Source organism: Neolamprologus multifasciatus, chromosome 6 (genome assembly GCF_963576455.1).
Source record: "Neolamprologus multifasciatus chromosome 6, fNeoMul1.2, whole genome shotgun sequence".
Taxonomy (NCBI): domain Eukaryota; kingdom Metazoa; phylum Chordata; class Actinopteri; order Cichliformes; family Cichlidae; genus Neolamprologus; species Neolamprologus multifasciatus.
In genome coordinates this window covers 23,558,627-23,577,832 of record NC_140444.1, presented here as the reverse complement: position 1 = coordinate 23,577,832, position 19,206 = coordinate 23,558,627, and the positions used below count along the sequence as shown (strand labels likewise).

The window sequence follows — 19,206 nt, the reverse complement described above, 5'->3', positions numbered from 1 at the left end:
AGTAAGTAACGATCATTTCTGTTAAGTGACACACACACACGCACGCACACAAAACTGCCAGTCCGCCATTCATTTTTATTTATTTATTTTGTTAATTATTTTCCAAATTAATTCGGAAATTGCGAGTTAATGACTCAAAATTTCGAACTGGGTATCCTATTCAACTAGCTAGAGACACTGTAATTCCAAGGAACTTTGTAAATCGAAATTTTGACATAAAATTTTAAACTTTTGACTTAAATTTCAACTATATTATTTCAAGATAAAAAAAAAATTAGGGGTGTTTTCTTGGTGGAAACGTGCCTCCGTTTAAAGCTGCATTGTGCCATAAAAATAAATTGTGTATTTTAATTAAAGTTATGTCAGAAAAAAAATATTGAAAATTATATTGTGTTAATCAGTAACAGCAATTGTCCCTGACTAATATGGCGACTGTGTTAACGCATCCTTCCAAAGAGATGTGCGGTAAGCGGAAGTGCTGGCGGTCACGTGATCACAGCCGGTTCCGCTTGCAATCGTGGAGTTTTACTACTGCCATCTTCTGGGTTTGATTACATTAGAAACGATCTCGGTCTGTATCATTCATTCTTAATTTCTACATGTTGTTTATCAGTTTATGGGTAATTTTTCTCAATTTATGCAAACGAAAAACACAAAAGAAGGCACCAGCTAGCAATTTAATATGTAATGAACTCTCACATTGTGTTTTCCTGAGTCCAGAGTTTGTGGTTTTCGAACAAACGGTCCTTATACCCGACCTTTTTCAGTGGAATGTGTGTATGTGTGTGTGTTTTGTTAAGCCACCTAACACTCACCTATGTATCATTAAATGATAAAAAAAAAAACAGCATCTAACTTATTCAACGAACCAGTGTTATAGCTACATGTAATAGACGACTTATTAAAAATACATTTTAAATTGGTTGTCTCCTAAGTTTAGGCACTGTTACTAACAATACATTTTTTTCCCCATGTCTTTAGCTGAATCTATGAAAAATGGAAAGGTAAAAGAGTTTGACAAACATTAGAAATAGTATTTTCCATCAATAAGGTGATTCCCAAAGAGCCATTAGCTTAAAACTTGACATATCGTAGCATGGTGTGCAGTGTATTCTTAAAAAAAATAAATAAGGAAGATGAACACGCTGAGGACAAACTGACAAACAAATAAAGCAGCAGGTCTAAAAACATCTGATGAACAGTATCTGAAAGTCATGTTTTTAAGAAACAGGAAACAAATCCAGCTAAGACCTGACACAGGAGAGATGGATGCAGCACATCATATTTCATCCACTGTTTGCCATAGTCTCATCAGAAATGTTGTCAGTGGAAAGCTGGTTGTCGAGAAGCCATTCTTATGAAATAGAAACAAAGGAAATAGGCTCACGTATGCCAAATCACACAAGGACTGGACTGAAAATCAGTAGTAACAAATTTGAAATAATTAGTTCAAACCGTCACCAATATGAGGTTGTCAAAAGAGATGTACAAGTTTACAGAGAATGGAACAAAAGGCAAAAACATCCAAAGAAGAGCTCTGAATGTCGTTCAAGGAGCCTGGAGAAGACTGGTGAAGACTACTTAAAGAAATAACAAGAAAGCTGCCTAAGAGAGTTCAGACTGTGTTGAAGAATAAATGTGGTCCTGTGAATGCTAGAATTATACATATTACATTATTACATATAAACAGCTGTTCCATGTACATTCTTTTTACACCTTTCATTAAATCTTTGCATCCATTTCCCTGCCAAAATATAATGAAATGGGGGGTGGCTCAAGACTTTTGCACATTGCTTTATGCTTGCTAATTTCTATGATGCAAATCAAATCATACAATAAAAGGATAAATATTAATACAGTGATTATCTTATGGCGTTTAAAATTAGAGTCATCTCGCAACACTGACCTTATTTAAATATTTTTTTAAATGAGATAAGCCATCACTTAGTACTGCAGTCTCAATATAAGTTATTTTCAAATTTCTGTTCACTCAGCAACAGCTTAAATCATCCACATAATCCAGATGGTAATGAAAAAATAAATTATCTGGGATTTCAGTCAAACAGGAGCACCCTTCTCTAATAAAAAATATGTCTATAAACTTCCTAAATATTTAGGTCTCTCCAGGAGAATAAGATCAAAATATTTTCTACTTTTTGTGAAGTCCTTCATCAGAGTTTCCTTGTTGCAGGACGTCAGTTTCACTGTTGCGAGCAGTCACGCACACAGTGAATGGGCAAGGTGCTAGTGTAAGTCCGAAGCGTCCGTGCAGGGGAGGTGGACGCTTTCCCTCTGGGAGCCTGAATTTGAAGGCCTGCAGTAAGCTGGTCACCATCAGAAACAGCTCCATCTTTGCCAGCTGTTCACCCATGCATACCCTGCGACCTGACACAAAACAGTGAAGTCAAATGTATGGATCAGTGTTTATGTTTCAGTCACATGGATCATATAAGTAAGAAGGCATACCAATCCCAAATGGTATGAAGCACTCTTTCCTGAGCAGCTTTCCCTCATTGTCCAAGAAGCGTTCTGGGTTAAAACTGTCTGCATCATCCCACACAGTGGGATCTCTATGGACAGACCACAGGTTGGGCAAAATGACAGTCCCTTTAGGAATAATGTAGCCTCTAAACTCTGAAAAAGAAAAGAAAAACACTTTGTTTAGAGCTTGGGAATTAGACAAATTTGGCAACAGGCATCTGCTAGGGTGGATCCAGGGTGCTTGAACAGTTATGTGCAGATCTGTGTGAAGGTTATGTGGAGGTTAAGGGTCACAGTTACTGTTTACCTGTTGTTTGTGAGGCCATGTGAGGAATAGCCAGGGGAACTGCCACAGTCATTCTCTGCACTTCCATGATGGTGGCTTCAGTAAAGGGCAAACTTCCCTTATCAGTCAGAGACGGCACCCGATCTTTGCCCACTACGTCATCAATCTCTGCATGGACCTTGTCTTGAATCAACACAGCAGGAGAAAGGGAGGATTAAGGATGAAGTCCACATCACATCAAACCAGGAAAAAAAACGGTCTGATTCCGGAGAACTTGAAGTAAAATGCAGCAGCGAATGCATATTTTTATGTGCCAATCTATGTGCACGTGCAACAATTGGAGAAGTGGTTAAATACACAAGGAGGCCAGACATGTTCATGTATTGAAACCAAGAAGCGTCCCAGACGTGGGTTCCCGCAGAAGATTCCCAATTCCCCCCACATAAAAGTTTGTTTGGCAACCTAAAATTTAGTCACAATACTTACATATGTTGCCAATGTGTCAATATCTCAACAGTACACCTAAAAGGTCTAAAAGGTTTTACCTCTGCAATTATGTTCTTGACGAATTGCAGTGTGTCCATACTGTCATTTATCAAAATTTTCAACTGTTTCAAATCAGTGAAATCACACTTAAAGTGGTATTTCTGACACTAAATGTGATTTTCCCAAAACTGCTGTGGAGTCCAAATGAAATGATTTGATTTCACAAACACATGCACTTTGCAAAGGATGGACTTGACTGATTGCTGCCATTTTTACCTTGGATATCAGGGTATATGACCATATAAAGCAGAGTCCACAAAACCGAATTGGTGGTGGTGTCAGTGCCAGCAATAAAGAGGTCTCCTATGATATAAAAGAGATAATCCTCTGTGAAGCTGCTGTCCTCCTCTCTAGCATCTTGCTGGGCCAGCATCTCCATCAAGTACATGTCTGTGAGATCCCTTGGATTGTCGGCATCTAGTGTTGCACGGTGCTTTGTAATAATCCTCTTAAGAAACACGGTGATGTCTCTTTCCACCTGACGCAACTCTCTGAAAACTCCAAAAGGCAACCAGTAGAGCAGCGGGAAAACGTTGATGAGGACTGCCGGGCTGTTCATGCAGATCTCCAGTCCTCGCGCCATCAGGTCCAGCATGGTGCGGAACTCGCGATCCTCGTGATGGAAGCGCTGACCCAGGATCAGTGTGCAGATGACGTTTGACACAGCGTTGCCAATTAGTGGACTCGGGTCCACACCAGCGCCACCACACTCCTCATTCAGCCGCAGCAGCTCTGTTTTGATTGTAGCAAGGCCTTCCTTAATGCAAGGCTCCAGACTTAGCTTCCCCAGACCAAAGCTGCGGAGTGTGGTGTGGCAGAACTTGCGCTGCTTTCGCCATACTGACCCGTAAGGTGCAAAGACGATCCCTGAAGTTCAGTTATACCAGGACAAAAAAAGGACAGCTTATGTCAGCGTGTATGTCATTGTTTTTTTAGCTACTTAACTAGACTCTTAAAATTGTAGAATACCTAAAAACTTACATCTCGTAAGTTATGGAGGAGACTATCAAATCTACTGTTTAGACTGACCCTCAATCCCGCTTGGAGAATTTGATGTGGTAAATAGAGCCTGTTTAAGTTACAGGCTTATTAAGTTCAAATGTGCATTCATGCATATTAATTGTAGATTTGCAGTAAATGCAATATACTTCCAGTGAATCCTAAAGGTTAAAGAGAAACTTCAATTTGAAGACAACTGTTCAGCTATACTCTATCATTCTATGAATAAAGCAACTAGCACCCAACCTCACAGGGTGTAATTACTTTTTGTTAGGCATAATGTAATAACACTGAGGAGGAGACATTACAGTTGTGCTCAGAAGTTTACATACACATATGAATGTGACAGTGAGGCTTTCCAACACTGTACCAGCTGTCAAGAAAAACAAACAAAAAACAACTTTTATTACACTAACCAAAGGCAGTGAAACCTCTCTATTCTAACGCTTATCCGATTACTAGATTTTACAAGATTTTTTAATGGGTTATTATTACACGGTTATAGCCTTATTTAACCGATAACCTACAATAACAGTTGCTTTATTTAATACAAGAACTTGCTTACCTTTGCGTTTAGTCAGGATAGTGACGGTAGGGATGTCTGGCCTGTCGGAGAACACCTCCGGATGGTTTGAGAGGGCATCCCTGACCGCTTCATAGCCATTGAGCACCACGATAAGTTGACTCCCTACAAAAAGGCTGAATATGTTACCATAAACTTTAGCCAATTCTGCCAGACCGTCAGTGGGGTTTATGATCCGTTTCCTGAGGATACAAGAGGGTACGAGAAAGCCGCCGAGGTTTCCGACCATTGGCCATGGCTTCGGACCTGGCGGAATGTTTTTATATCTTAAATTCCGCTGATTTTGATAAAGAGCAACCAGCGCCAACGCGATTATTATTAAAGCCGCAACGTTTGCGTTTAACAGCACGAAGTCGTTCAGGCCTGAGAGCGAAACCATGACGTCAGCATTCAAATAAACTCAAAACTGTTAGTTGATAATACATGTCCAGGACTGAGCACACGGACGCCACGAAGCTGCTATTTATTTGTTTTACAGACAGACGCTCACGCTCTTCCTGTGTTGTTGTGGCAGGCCAAGAACAACGTGGTACCGCTACTGGCTTCCTATTGGCTGACATTGTTTCCTCCTATTTTGATTGGCGGCCAGCGGTCATTGGCCTTTAGTGCCATTAATTCTGTCTTCCAGGTTTGGCAGGGGCACAATTCTGGGTTTTATCCATTTTGAGGCTTTGTTTTTATTTTATTTTACTTAAAAAAAAAACTTTTTCACTTTTTTGGCCAGTAAATCAAATGTATACAAAGAGCTGCGCTGTCAACACTTATATACAATGCATCTAGAAAGTAGCTCCAGATAGTCTCATATTTCAGCCATATGCCATAGTGAGTTCAATTCATTTTCCACCTCAAGATTCTACACACACTACCTCATCATTAAAAGTAAAAAAAAGTAATTCTTGTAATTCAAATTTATTAAAAAAAAAAAAAACAATTTAAAAAATAAAAACACAACATGTACTTAAGTATTCGCAGCATTTGTCTGACAGTAAAATTTTTATTATTTCTTTTTAATTTTTCATCAATTTTTCATGTTTGCAAAAACAAGAGAGTTTTTGTTTTTAATGCGGATTTGATTTAATTTTCATGTGCCCAGAGGAAGTATTTTCTGTTAACCTGGAGTTTTTAAACAATCTCCTCTGATGAAGTGTTCAGTGAAATAAAAGCAACACTCTTATGCTTTGGTAAGGGTACATTTTAATACAAAGTTACAATGATAAGACTACAGCTGGGATACACAGTCAATGCTACTTAAATTAATACAAAATTAATAACAATAGAGAAAACCCCCCAAATATACCTAGACTGATAATGGCAGCTTTGGTACACCTATAGACGTTTGACAAACTAAGGCACCTTGTGACTTGAGCACATTAATATCACAATGAGAGAAACCCTGACAAAATGTACATATACCAAATGAAATACTGCAACAAAATTGCAAGTAGGCATCATAAAACTGTCCATTTATCAAAAGAAATTGACCAGAAGCAAAATCAACTTTATCATTTACGGGAAAAAAACAACTTACAGGACTTGATCTTATAAATAAATCACAGTGACAACAAACAGAGATGGTATGATTATCTTCTTAGACATACTCATATCTACACATTTGGTATCAATGTTTCTGCCCAGTAGGCAAGACTTTGATGAATGAATACCACCTCGGTGGATTATCGAGCAACACTGCTGCCATATCCGGGTCATATTACTCCTCTCGTGTGCTCTGTACCATGGAGTACTTCTTACAGGGATTCTTCAGGCAGGAAGGAGGCCAGGCGATGGGCCAACTGTATGAACACGGCACTGCGGTCTGGACGTTCCTCTCCAAGAAGTTAAAGAGTGGGTTCCACCAGGTGTTGGTGAGGTAGTTATTGGGTGAGCACTTCAGGGTCTGAAAAGAAGACCGAAAAAAAGTTCACATTAGAGTAATATCATTATGTCACCCAAATGTCTGTAACAGAAGATTGTCTGATGTCTATGGAAGCCCGTTTCCGCCACAAAAAAAGAGATCTATATCTCGAAATTTCGAGTTACTTTCTCGAAATGTTGAGTTATTTTCTCAAAATTTCAATTTATTTTCTCAAAATTTCGACTTATTAACTCGAAATTTCAAGTTATTAACTCAAAATTTTGAGAAAAGTAACTTGAAATTTCCAGTTAGCGCTGCCAATCAGTAATCTACGTGGATGACGTCATTTGTTACCCGGAAGCTGAAGCCCTCAGGTACAAATGCAGCAGCTAAGCTAAGTATTACATCCAGTCATGAATGAACAGATTGCTGAGTATTTTCAGCATGGCTTCAAAAATGATGAAATCCCTGTGTTATTAGCTGAATCACATGGCGTTACTATCAGAAACGTACTCGCGAAAGCGCCAATTTGTTGCGATCCGGTTTTGAGTCCGTGTTACTCTGCGCCATATGCTTCCGGGTAACAAGAAAGTGATCTCATTCACGTAGATTACTGATTGGCAGAGCTTACTCGAAATTTCAAGTTATTAACTCGAAATTTCAAGAAAATAACTCGAAATTTCGAGTTATGGATACTTGTTTTTGTTTTTTTTTAGTGGCGGAAACGGGCTTCCATAGATGTCTTTAAGATTATTGGGGGTTGAGTGTGAGTTCGAACGAGAAATATTAGAATAAACTTCGAAACAAGAAATCAGCAGATAGATTTTTTTTCCAAGTCTCTACTATTGTTGAAGATTTATAAAATAACAAGGAATTTTTTAAAGGCTTCCCTTCAGAATAAAAATGTTTGATTTGTGTAACTCAGATTGCTCCATATTCACTGCAAATATATGTGTATATATATAAATATATATATATATATATATATATATATATATATATATATATATATATATATATATATATATATATATATATATATTTATTTTAAATGAATGAAGGACCTGAAGGGAGAAAGCATAATGCTTAAGCCAAACAACAACAATAAATTGTGGTCAGTGTGCCAAGCATATTAATCAATTCCATCAACAGTGCTTAAAATTTGTCCATTAGAGGGTGTAATGTATCATTGTAATGGTGCAATGACATTGAATTACACCCAGATGCTTTTGACACAGTTTAAAAATACTTGAGGAATTGTAAGCATATATAATAATATAGATCATTTCCTATAAACAAAAGCAGTAATAACTAATAGCTTCCCACTGCCCCCCACAACAAAGTGGACCCAGTGCCATTAGGAAAACAGTCCTCTATGCTTGAGGAGTCCTGTGTCTTTTTGATCAAACCTGTAAGTTAGCCATGGTGTGGTACCACCAGAACAGACGGGAGGTGATAAAATATGCCACAACCACATCCACACTGTAGTGCTCATGAGCCACCAAGATGCACACGACGCCCACAGCACTCAGGAGCCAGCAAACGAGATGGTACCACCAAAAGGACCGCGGCGAGTCTTCGGGGGAAGCAGGAAAGACAAGATTGCTGTCAGTATTTATTTGTAAAATGTTGTTTTTTTCAATTTAATGAAGTCTTATTAAAGATAATGTAGGAAAACATTAGAGAGCCAAGGGTGATGGATAGTATTCGGTTAAAAAGATCTCTCATATTCTGTGAATTTAAAGCAATTAACTTGGGAGAAGCTTTTGTTTTCCTCCCACCAAAGAACATCTTTGCTTCATTTTGCAAGGCTGAATTAACATCATCACACCACAAAGATACAGCATGTTGCATATTTTGCTTACAGTAGAATGAAATAATGGTCCTTTATACCGGAATCACCATATTATCATACACATCCAGAGCCTGAAGAGAGATTACTATTCAGAATAATATACTGAGATGGATGACATGGTAGCTTTTTGTTCATTAGGAAGCAAATTGCAATGGACAAATGCCAAGATACCACTGTTTACATCTAGTATACTGTTGCACCTCCTCACTAATGTCTTTGAATGTAATGATGTTGATCTGCTCTTGCAAAGTGCTGAAAAGTATGGTTGCAGTTTTTTCTTGTGACTTTAATCTCAGAACAGCTTCTTTATTTTCCTGCTAAACTTATGACTTTATTTATTTTTCTTCCATAAGTAAAATCTAAGTAACAGTAAAAACTAAGACACATGCTATTTTGAAACATTTGACTCCCCCCCCCCCCCCCTTTTTTTTTTTTTTGGCCATACACATTTTTATATAACCTTTAGTTACCAATACAGTACATATCCAGAAATACACGGTTTTAAAATAAAACATATACTGATTGTTTTTGTGGTCAAACTTTTTAATAAAACACTAAAGCAAGCAACAAATCAGCACTTGTCAGTTATATGTAGCCTGTTAGCTCCAGCTAAGCGAGCGCTCTATTTCATAAAAACTGAATGAGTCCAATGTAGTTCATGTATTATTCATAGAGAAATCCCATAAATTCTCCCACACACGGAAGCAAACAAGCATTACTTTGAGTACTTACACTCCTTAATGAACAAATAGGTGAGCGTGAGCATCACAGTGTGCCCACTGTAAAGAAAGTCTCCACACAGGAGATGGGAGTTTGTAATGGAAAGCCCTCCACCTGAAATCAGCCGCAGGACTCGTTGAATTTTCGCATGGGCGTCTCCGTGAAGCTGATGATGTAACGAGAGGGATAAACACGGGATCAGAGGTAATATTGAGACAGAGGAATTGTTTCCACTACAGAATAAATGTGAAATGGATTTTAAAAATAAGCTAATCTTCACATTTGAGAATTTAGAAAAAGAGAATTATTATTAGTATTAATATATGTTCACCATTCACTATGTTAGGTACACATGTTCAATTCCTCATTAACACCCATGTATAAACTTCTAATCAAATAGAGGCAACCCAGTGCATTTAGACATGTAGACATGATTAAGACAACCTGCTGAAGTTCAAACTGAGCATCAGAATGGGGAAGAAAGGTGATTAAATGATATGGTTGATAGGACCGAATGGCATGGTCTGAGTATTTTAGAAATTGCTGACCCACTGGAACTTTTCCACACAACTATCTATAGGATTTTTTTGAAAATGCCTTGTTGATGCCAGGGCTCAGAGGAGAATGAGCAGACTGCTTCTAGCTAATAGTAACTTAAATAACCGCCTTCTACAACCAAAGACTGCAAATGAGCATCTCCGAATGCACTACAACTTCATTGGCTACTGCACTAAAGACCATTGTTCTCGTAGTGCTGTAGATCATCCTTTTCGTAACAACAGGAAACTGAGACTACGGAAGATTGGAAAAATCTTGCCTGGTCGGTAAGTCTAAATTTCTCAGACAGTTCGTTCAGAATTTGGCGTTTAAATTGATCTCTTGAACGTGATAGTGAGTTCACTACACTCAACCATGCTCCACAGTCACCAGATCTCAATCCAGCAGAGTACCTTTGGGATGTGGTGGGACACAAGATTCACAAATCTGCAGCATCTGTGTGAGGTTATCTAGTCCATGTGGATGAAAAATTGTGAAAAATGTTTCCAGTTGAATATGTGCCTTGAAGAGCTAAGCCCGTTCTAAAGGCAAAACAGGGTCCAACCTGATCCTAGCTAGCTGTACCCAACAAAGTTAACAATGAGTGTATATTTTCTGATAGATAAAATATTGGATAAATTCTCCAAAACCAACTCAAGCAAATATGTGTTGGTCTTGAACGAAATGGCTCTTAGAGCTGACTCTTTGAAGTGAACGACACAAGCCATGGGTTTTTTTTTCTTTCTCTCACCCTCTCTCTCGCACTTTTTTCCCCCACTTCACTCCGCACGCGAGCCTTGTGCTTTGCGCTGGGAAGAGGGTCGGAGGGACGGTAGTTACACTCGCAGTAGCTCGGGAACAGAGCCGGAGGGAAAGTGAGCCAGGGACAACAACGTCACATTAGAAAGGTATAGTAATCATCCACAACTATTTTCAGTTGCAGATGATAAAGGATTTAGAAAGTTTATTCATGCAGGCCCATATGACAGAGAATGTGCATCTTCTTTTTGTTTTCATATTATAATTTATATTTAATTGTGTTGTGGTTTGCAGTGTTTTGTGTTGTTTCACTTTAAATTTGTTTAAAAGGAAAAAGCTGAAAATGTAAATAGTTAAAAGTTGAAATGTAAAAAGTTGGTTTTTATATTATATGATATATTTATTACATTTTATGTGGAGTGAATAAATAGAAGTATATTTACGGTGGCCCCTAGAGACAAAGCATGTACAAACTCCAAAACACGTAAAAACTCCAAAACATGTAAAAACTCCAAAACACATAAAAACTCCAAAAAACATAAAAACTCCTAAGCACGTACAAAACACAACAGAAGTGCTCCAGGATGCTAGGCGTAGTGTTGAGCTTTTGTTACCTAGAGGCTACACAAGCCAGGAAGTACCAACAACCACACCTAAATAAATGTAAATTAGATTTTTCTGTTAGACCTGCTGCTCAAGTTATGCAAGATGTTTCCCTTCCTAAAGACAGCTGACAGCTTTGACCCTCAATCCACAACATTCCTAATTCTTAGGAAAAGAACAACTACTAAATTGTCTAACCTGCAAACCTTTTTGCAGTATCCAACCAAAACGACTGCCAGGAGCAGATGTTTTTGTTCAGACACTAATGCACCTCAGTATTGTTGATGTCCCAAGGCAATAAAAACCTAAAAGGACTTCTTTTTTTTTATAGCTGCTTTTCCAGAGTGGCTGTGCAAGACAACTAGTCCCAGAGCGCATCAGAGTGCACAGGCGAGAAATGACGAGTAACACTCTGATGCTTGCATGCTTCTTACCTTCGGAGCGCAGGTCATGTGCATGCCAGGTACAGGCAAGGTGGTAATATACATAGTGACACAGCGGTACAAATACAGGGTGCCAATGAGGAAGAAGAACCGTCTACACGCTATTGACCTACAAGAAGAGAGTGTAACACAGAGGTATAAATGATGCATACAGTTTTTAAGTCACTGGTATTAATTGTGAAATTGTGTAAACTTCTTTGATAAAAAATGAAAAATCTATCAAAGTATACAAAATGCTAATGACTGGAGGCAATTTAACTCCGTATGATCAGTCAACACATCAAATATGATAGCTCCTGTTCAGCCAATTGAACTGAGGTTAAGCCGTGACGGTAAAACTTGTGATTTACTTGCACTGTCAATTTAATTATGTCTTAGTTCCCACAAGTAATTTCATGTAGAAGACTACATGATGTAAATTCATCATTTTTCAGCTGCATTAAAATGATTATAGCCTGGTACTTAGCCTGTACTCAGTTTTAAATAACAAAGACTGCTTTCTAAATGAGCAGCCATACAAGAGGAAACTCCAGTTTTGAAACGGCCGGAAAATGATTTTGATTTGATCAGAAGGCTCAGTAATCTGATGAACTTCCTGAATTCATCACACATGCAGACGCGCAGATCACTGACAAGTTTCAAGGGTTGGTTATCACATACAGTATACACAGCAATCGTGAACAAATTGAAAAGAGGAAACAAAAGAAAACAACATACAGGTAATGCTGTTGGTTCTTACTTGTATCTAAAGAAGAACAGCTGTATCAACCAAATGGTCAGCAGCACCATCCCATTGATCTCTGTTACTGTAAATGCCCACTTGACTCTGTCAACATAGTCAAAGAACTTATCAGGGAGGGGCGGGCTGCTTTCTTTGGGTGGAACCCTCTCGTGGACCACTGTGATTACAACTGTTGTCAGGACCAAATTAAAACCAGCATAAAAGAAAGCTATTATTGTCTTCCACCACTCCATAGGCAGACGATTGACCTTGGACTCCGGCAGGGAGATCTTGACGTAATCATTATGCCTGCCTATGCCTTTCCGAAAGCCCCTCTTTGTATCCTCTCCACCCGCTGCATGGACGGGGCAAGTTTTACCGCCGTTGGGCACCGCGGCACCCTCCATTCCTGGGTTCATATTATCAGCGGCTGAGTCTCTCGCATCCACGAGCTCCTGTGATGCCATGGGTGCCTGCACTGTCCATGCACAGACAATGTGGCTCTGGGCTGAGGCTTTATAGCTGTGATGAGAGAAAACAAAAGGATTACACTGACAAGCGGTTAGGTTTGGAAAGCGTGTGCAACTGTCGTTTGTACAAGACAGAAAAGTACAAACAAGTAACGAGAGCTGGAAAACACTCGGGTTTATGTTTATTTTTGCTCTTCCTTATTTTAGGAGTAATTAATGAAGACATGAAGGTTTTATTGACACAAAGTCTTGGATTCCACTGGATAAAACGTCCATTTTAATCTTGAAAAGCTATTTTGGAGTTTGTGACACAAAGCCAAATGTGGTTGTATGAGTTAATGCTGCGAGTTATACTTTCCATTTATTGGACATTCACCAGAAGCACTCAGGCAGTTTTCTGTTTGGACATTCAATCATCCTCTTTTTTTTTTTTAGTACTTCCAAAGTCTTTCCATTACACTGCTGTAGATTTTTTTTTTTCTCAGCGAGCAACTGCTATGGTCATTCCAGTCAGTGTATGGTCAAACATTACCTTGTTGTTTGCAAAACTGGAGAAGAGTTAGTGAAGTGTTTGTTGTTGGGCTATTTTCACTTAATGACTGTGAGAGTACACTACAGCACTGATCATTTTCATCCTTTGACATCCAAAAGGTAACAGCTCCTTTAATGGACGTGGAGGTTATTGCAATCAGCCCTGAAATGCATCACAATAAAAGTCATCTGGGATACATACATGATGGTATGTTTACTTAGAAACCTATCAGTAGGATAAAACATGGGATAGAAATAGAGCGTGGCTGGATACAGGAGGCCTACCCAAAGTATCAGTTTCCTCGGATCAATTTTTAGGAAAACATTACTGCTGGAGAGAAAGCATTAGAGCAGAATGCCCTCTGACTAACCCACACAGGATTCAGTCTGTGTTATGTAACTGATGGAGGTCTGGAGAACACAAAGTCTAACAGGCTTTAATGGTTTATAATAAAGGGTTATAGTGGGATTTAACAGTTGGAGGTTGGGGGGACCCTAAATTCTGGTGTTGCTGTGCACCACAAATAAGTCACATAAAAATCTGTATTATGAGCTCCAGTAGATTTGTGATCTTCATGGACAGGCTTTGGTCAGCTCACCTGCTACTGGTGATTCTAAGCTTTACTTCTCTTTGTGGATTTAGCCACCTGGATGCTGCTCTGTAAAAGCAGATGTTACCTGACCTATCACAGCTGCTTTCCAACCCTTAGCTGGTGTAAAGCTAGCATAAATGTGGAATTTGGCAAGTCTCAGTAAAGAACATCATCTGCTTACATTCAAAGGATTAAAGTCCTGCTAGAAGTAAGCTCTATTAAAACAAAGCATCCAAATTGAAAGTTTAAACACAGTTATTCACTTACAGCTAAATTTACTGTCATTTCAGTGGTTAACTGGAACATAAAACAGCATGTCTTGAAAAAACTTTACCCTCTGGAAGTCATATTTTTCCACCATCTTTGGTTCTTAAAAAATGATCCCATATATTTCAGCTTGGAATTCTTTCAGTTCCGCCTCTTTCTCCCTCACAATATTTCGGCTGCTACCCAGGACCTAAGATAGCAGCGTCCACAAATACAAGAGTCCAGAGTCCATCAGAGTTATGCAAACTACCAAGTTTAGTCTGTGGTCATTGTCCTGGATTAACATTAAATGTGTTTTTAATCATTTAACGGCATTTTTCACTTTTAAATAACCAAGTCACATTAGCGACACACGATGTATGAATTCACCGCCTGATTGAAGCCAGAATGTCAAAGACACTGACTCATCTGGCTCACGGTCTGTCACACTTCACATGATATTGTAATATGTGAAGTACAGAAAGGAAGTTATAAGTTTCATTGTCTTTGGCTGGTTGTACTGCACAAACTAATGACGATTAAAAGTCGCTGAGAGGTCAAGGAGACTCGATCATCGCTCCTGCGGATGGATAAACTAAATTGAACTTTACATGTAAAGTAGTACTATAATTTCCCCCAATCAGTCATTACCTCCCTTGTCCTTTCTTTCTTGCATTTATTTTCTAAGTACGTAAAGTGAGCTCTACCTTTAGCCTTTAGCCAGTCTGGTAATATTCACTAAACACTGCACTAAAAATAACCTGCAACTTAAAATGTAGACTCTGGACAAGGTCAACACGAGAAAGCAAACATTATAAGACCATCGTAATGTTAGTGACAAGGCTTTATGTATCTTTTGGTTTGGTATAATGCAAGATGTGATTCACTGTATCATTTAGAGGCAGTGTGGTTGAGCGCAAACCCTAAGGAACCATCCATTCATTCTAGTTTAAAGCAGTCTCAGGTGTCAATAAACAACAATATAAACACATATTAAATGCTGTTGTTATTGTTATTTGTTTGTTTGTTATGAGAATGAAAGGGAGGGGGGGTTATCTGTGACACGTGTTTTTCTGGGTTTTTCTGTTTCCTAGACGACTGCACTATATACACTGCACACGGGTGTCAGCGGACCCGTTTTCCTGTCCCCTTCCCTCCCCAGTGTGCCAAGGACAGTATTTTCCCACTGGCCAGAGCACCAGAACACTCATGGGATGGGTGGTGATGGAAACCTGGCATCAAAAAACTATTCCACATGGTCACAAGCCATGATGGATAACTTGGCCGCCAGTACTCACCCAAGCTATTTCAAGACAAGTCACTCAGTTGTCTCAAAGCCTGTATTTTACTCCAGGGGAACCAGGCTTTCAACTCCCTTTTGGGCCCGTCATAATGATATGCTTGCCTTGCTGTCCAATCATTTCTGTCTGTGCATCATGTAGCTAGCCTTCATTAAAGGAAAGCGGTGGCCCTGCCTTGTAGGAAGGGACAAGACCAGGGAGTTAACTTTATGTTATGATGTTACTAAAACCAGCTAGGCTTCTCTGTGTTCAGAAGTAAAGCATTTCTGGAGTTTTAGCTTTACTGTTTCAGGACATAAACACAAAACACAAAAATGTGTTAAAGAAGTATCTCATATAGTTGAGATTTTGTAATAATCTGTGTGTGGTAATAATCTATGATAAAAAAAGAAATGTCCAGATAGGCTTGCAATGATGGGAAAAAAGCTAATCATTCACACAGGGGTACCTACAGCAAACTCTACATATTTTATTTGTTTTTATTTTTATACCAGTTTCCCTTATTGATGAAGCTCCCAAGGTATTTGCTGATGTATAATGGCAACAAAAACAACAATAATAACACCGCAACAATAATTAATATTAACATAAGTTACTACTGGTAGCTGGAATAGCAATAATTCATTGCTCTTTAAAAAGTAAAGATTCAATACTGGAAGTAAAAGAAATACTGCCTTCAACATCATGCCTAGATAAAACCAGATAAATATTATGAGCAAACTGTATTAATGTTTAAATGCTAGCTCTTTAAGTATTTACTCACTCTTATATCTCAAGTCTTTGCTGTTCCAGATAAATGGTCCCAAATTGTTAATTATTAATATTAATATTTATCTGATTGTAAGTACTGATGCATTAATGGGTAACTGGGCTTCTTCAGCCTCAGAAGTACCTGTGCCCCTAAACAAACTCGCTTTGCAATGGTCAATATACAAATTCCTAATGTGTGAAGTAACAAAATGTGTAACATAAACTCTTATTAGCTAAATTAATTTAACTAAAAATAATAAAGTAAAAACAACTCAGTTCTCTGTTGCTGAAATGTGTAACATCAAGTAAGAGGGAATAAGTAAAGTAAATATCAAATGGGTTCAGATAGGGTAGATAGACACCCTCTCTACTTCTTAAACTAGTCTTAAAAAAAGTCTTGACAAAGCTTATAGTTTAGTCTGGATCAGGTGACCCTGAACCATCCCTTAGTTGTGCTCTTACAGGGTAATACTGCTGGGGGACTTCCAATGATGTGCTGAACATTTCTTCTCCTCTTTTTTCTCTCTTCCCCCTCAGCTTGTCACAGCAGATTGCTGCACCTCTCTGAGTTTGCTTCTGCTAAAAAGGAGTTCTTCCTCCCCACCGTTGCTGACTGCTTACTCACAGGGGAATGTAGGAATTTTACTTTATAGTACAAAATACTTTAAGATGACTGTTGTTGGGAAGTAAGAGAAATACAATCAAAATGAAGGGAAAATGAAAGTTTGTAAAAATGTAAGAAAGCTTCTTTAGAATAAACTATGTTATTGTAAACTATTAGTTATTAACAACATGTATCTATCTATCAATCTATCTATCTATCTATCTATATAGATAGATAGATATAGATATATATCTACAGATATAGATATATGTGTGTGTGTGTGTGTGTGTGTGTGTGTGTGTGTGTGTGTGTGTGTGTGAAATGAGCTGGAGATAATGCACTTTGATCATATACTGGCAGTAGTTTAATTAACTTTGCTATTCTTGTGTCTTCCTTTGTAACCAGTAAACATTAGATGTGGGAATCACCAGAGACCCGACGCTACAGTATTTAATATTTACAATACTTCACTCGTGATATCTTATTACTGCCATTTGTTTTTAAATTTTGCAATATGCGGAGCATTGCAATAACCTATATTGCAATTTATCACCTTTTGTCAACTGCAAATAACGTCCTTAAAGCTAAGCTTTGACAGTATTTACTTTATCCAATAAAATAAATATATTGTGATACTATGCTGTATCTCTTTCCCTGACTCGTAGTAAATATGGCATCCCAATAATGTTAATCACAGAGCAAATGTTTGAAACATTTCTGTCCTGTAATAGATCTCACGACTACTAAACAGCACTAGTTTAACATCTCAGTTTGCTCACCGAGACAAGTAAGTATTAATTTCTTACTAACAGAACAAGCCATTGTTGTTTTACTTCTGGTATAACACATCCTATTCCACAGAGCACATGTAAAAATAGCCTCAGAGTACTTTTCTGGCTTGCCTGACCACATTTGGGGTGGATACTGGCAGTAATGTCAGGTTTGGGACTGGGTGTCACCCACGCTTCCCATATATATAAGAGGGTGGCAGTCTGTCACATGTGATGTGTGCGGCACAGCTGGTTTTTGAAGTTTACTTTTGGGGTGTAGCACAGTGGCCCCACACACAGTTTGAAACACTAGGTTAAAACACAAGGCTACTGGGTGGGGCAACAGGTCATTATATGTCCTGTAATTAAGCCTTGTCATTTCAAGTCAAAGCTAATGTAACTTGGAACAGAGAAGTGAATTATTAAAAATAGAATTAAAGCAAGGCCAAGGGTGCAAGGAGGCCAAAACTACTTTGTATACTTCAAAAATAGGCCGCCTAATTTGCATTGTGTGGACTTGGTTTTTTCACTGCAGCCTATGTCACCTGATGTTTCATCGTCATTAAAAACGGAGTCTTCCAGCTCATGCAAAACGATCTACGGAAAATAACTTTTTGCATTAATATATGCAAATAAATGAAATCTATACTATATACAACATCAGAGACAGTCCACGTACGTTTACTAGGAGTCATACCTACAGTACATTTCTAAATCTGTAAACAAGAAAAAGGGGAAAAGTTAAATGTCACCACTAAAGCAATATTCATTTATTCCAACACCACATAGCTTATTAACATCACAATTACTGTAGCCTTTTAAACACATCTAAGCCAGCATATAGGCTAACGATGAGAATGCGATCTCTCTGTATTTAGATTCACATGTTGCACAGTTCATAGCATCATACCTGCCTTGCTCGGGCCTCTTCCCGGAGTTGCAGTTCCTTAAATCCCCGTTGCTGTCTGCTCGCCACTCCTCTCGGTCTGGTCTGTTACATTACGCCACAGAGCCGCTCGCTTTTGAGGGAGCGCTCCTCCCTGATGCTGCGCGTATTTCTCACACTGATTCAGCCTCAGTAAGCAGCTTCCTGCCCAGCATCCCCTTCAAATCACACCAGCAGTCCTGTAATCAGCGTACGCACCACCCTGTAGCTGATTGCAACTGCAAATAGCTGTTCTATTTTTATTAAGTTTACCTTAATTACAAACCCCTCTTTTTTTATCCAGTTGCCAGCGCTGTTATTTGTATAATTACACACATGACCAGGTTGATAATAATAACCTACAGATTTTTTTTTAACATAAATATTTGAAATGACTCCTCGAAAACATCTATTTACTTTTATTTATTTATTTTTAGAGTGTTTTTTTTTTTTTTTAAATGTATTTTCACACTTGCAGGTTGCGGATCAGTTACGTCTCCGAGTCAGCTATTGCGCGAGAGGAGACGACGATGAAGCAGAACTGACACCAGGTCAGTTTTTCTGGAACCAACCAAAGACGGAGGAAACGCGTCACTTCTTCGATGGTGACGCAGCAGCTTGGAAAAATACC

General features: G+C 38.5%; 2 protein-coding genes across 3 annotated transcripts; both read right to left on the bottom strand.

Moving 5' to 3' along the window:
- Positions 1 to 72: 72 nt before the first annotated feature.
- Positions 73 to 5,425, bottom strand: cyp2u1 (cytochrome P450, family 2, subfamily U, polypeptide 1). The gene is made up of 5 exons (XM_085161933.1): positions 4,878 to 5,425; positions 3,530 to 4,180; positions 2,789 to 2,950; positions 2,467 to 2,634; positions 73 to 2,385 (listed from the first exon to the last, which is right to left on the bottom strand). Exons 1-5 carry the CDS (start codon positions 5,272 to 5,274, stop codon positions 2,150 to 2,152), a joined length of 1,614 nt encoding a protein of 537 aa, XP_085018059.1. The 5' UTR covers positions 5,275 to 5,425; the 3' UTR covers positions 73 to 2,149.
- A 429-nt stretch (positions 5,426 to 5,854) lies between these two features.
- sgms2a (sphingomyelin synthase 2a) lies at positions 5,855 to 19,176 on the bottom strand. 2 transcript variants are annotated; one of them, XM_085161942.1, is made up of 6 exons: positions 18,561 to 19,176; positions 12,404 to 12,907; positions 11,656 to 11,773; positions 9,335 to 9,488; positions 8,157 to 8,323; positions 5,855 to 6,789 (listed from the first exon to the last, which is right to left on the bottom strand). In XM_085161942.1, the coding sequence occupies exons 2-6, from the start codon at positions 12,850 to 12,852 to the stop codon at positions 6,604 to 6,606; spliced, it is 1,074 nt and encodes a 357-aa protein (XP_085018068.1). In that variant the 5' UTR covers positions 12,853 to 12,907; positions 18,561 to 19,176; the 3' UTR covers positions 5,855 to 6,603. The 2 variants fall into 2 exon arrangements, with proteins under 2 accessions (XP_085018068.1, XP_085018069.1); XM_085161943.1 differs by having other exon boundaries at positions 18,565 to 19,176.
- Between the last annotated feature and the right edge of the window lie 30 nt (positions 19,177 to 19,206).

What these genes read in the sequence shown, in the direction of transcription:
- cyp2u1 (XM_085161933.1), bottom strand. Translation starts at nt 5,274, where the DNA reads ATGGTTTCGCTCTCAGGCCTGAACGACTTCGTGCTGTTAAACGCAAAC. An exon ending in CATATACCCTGATATCCAAG is followed by an intron (nt 2,951 to 3,529) that starts GTAAAAATGGCA and finishes TGTTGATTCAAG; the next exon opens with ACAAGGTCCATGCAGAGATT. An exon ending in CTTCATACCATTTGGGATTG is followed by an intron (nt 2,386 to 2,466) that starts GTATGCCTTCTT and finishes GTTTTGTGTCAG; the next exon opens with GTCGCAGGGTATGCATGGGT.
- sgms2a (XM_085161942.1), bottom strand. Translation starts at nt 12,852, where the DNA reads ATGGCATCACAGGAGCTCGTGGATGCGAGAGACTCAGCCGCTGATAAT. An exon ending in CTATTTGTTCATTAAGGAGT is followed by an intron (nt 8,324 to 9,334) that starts GTAAGTACTCAA and finishes CTTCCCCCGAAG; the next exon opens with ACTCGCCGCGGTCCTTTTGG. An exon ending in ACACCATGGCTAACTTACAG is followed by an intron (nt 6,790 to 8,156) that starts GTTTGATCAAAA and finishes TCTTCTTTTCAG; the next exon opens with ACCCTGAAGTGCTCACCCAA.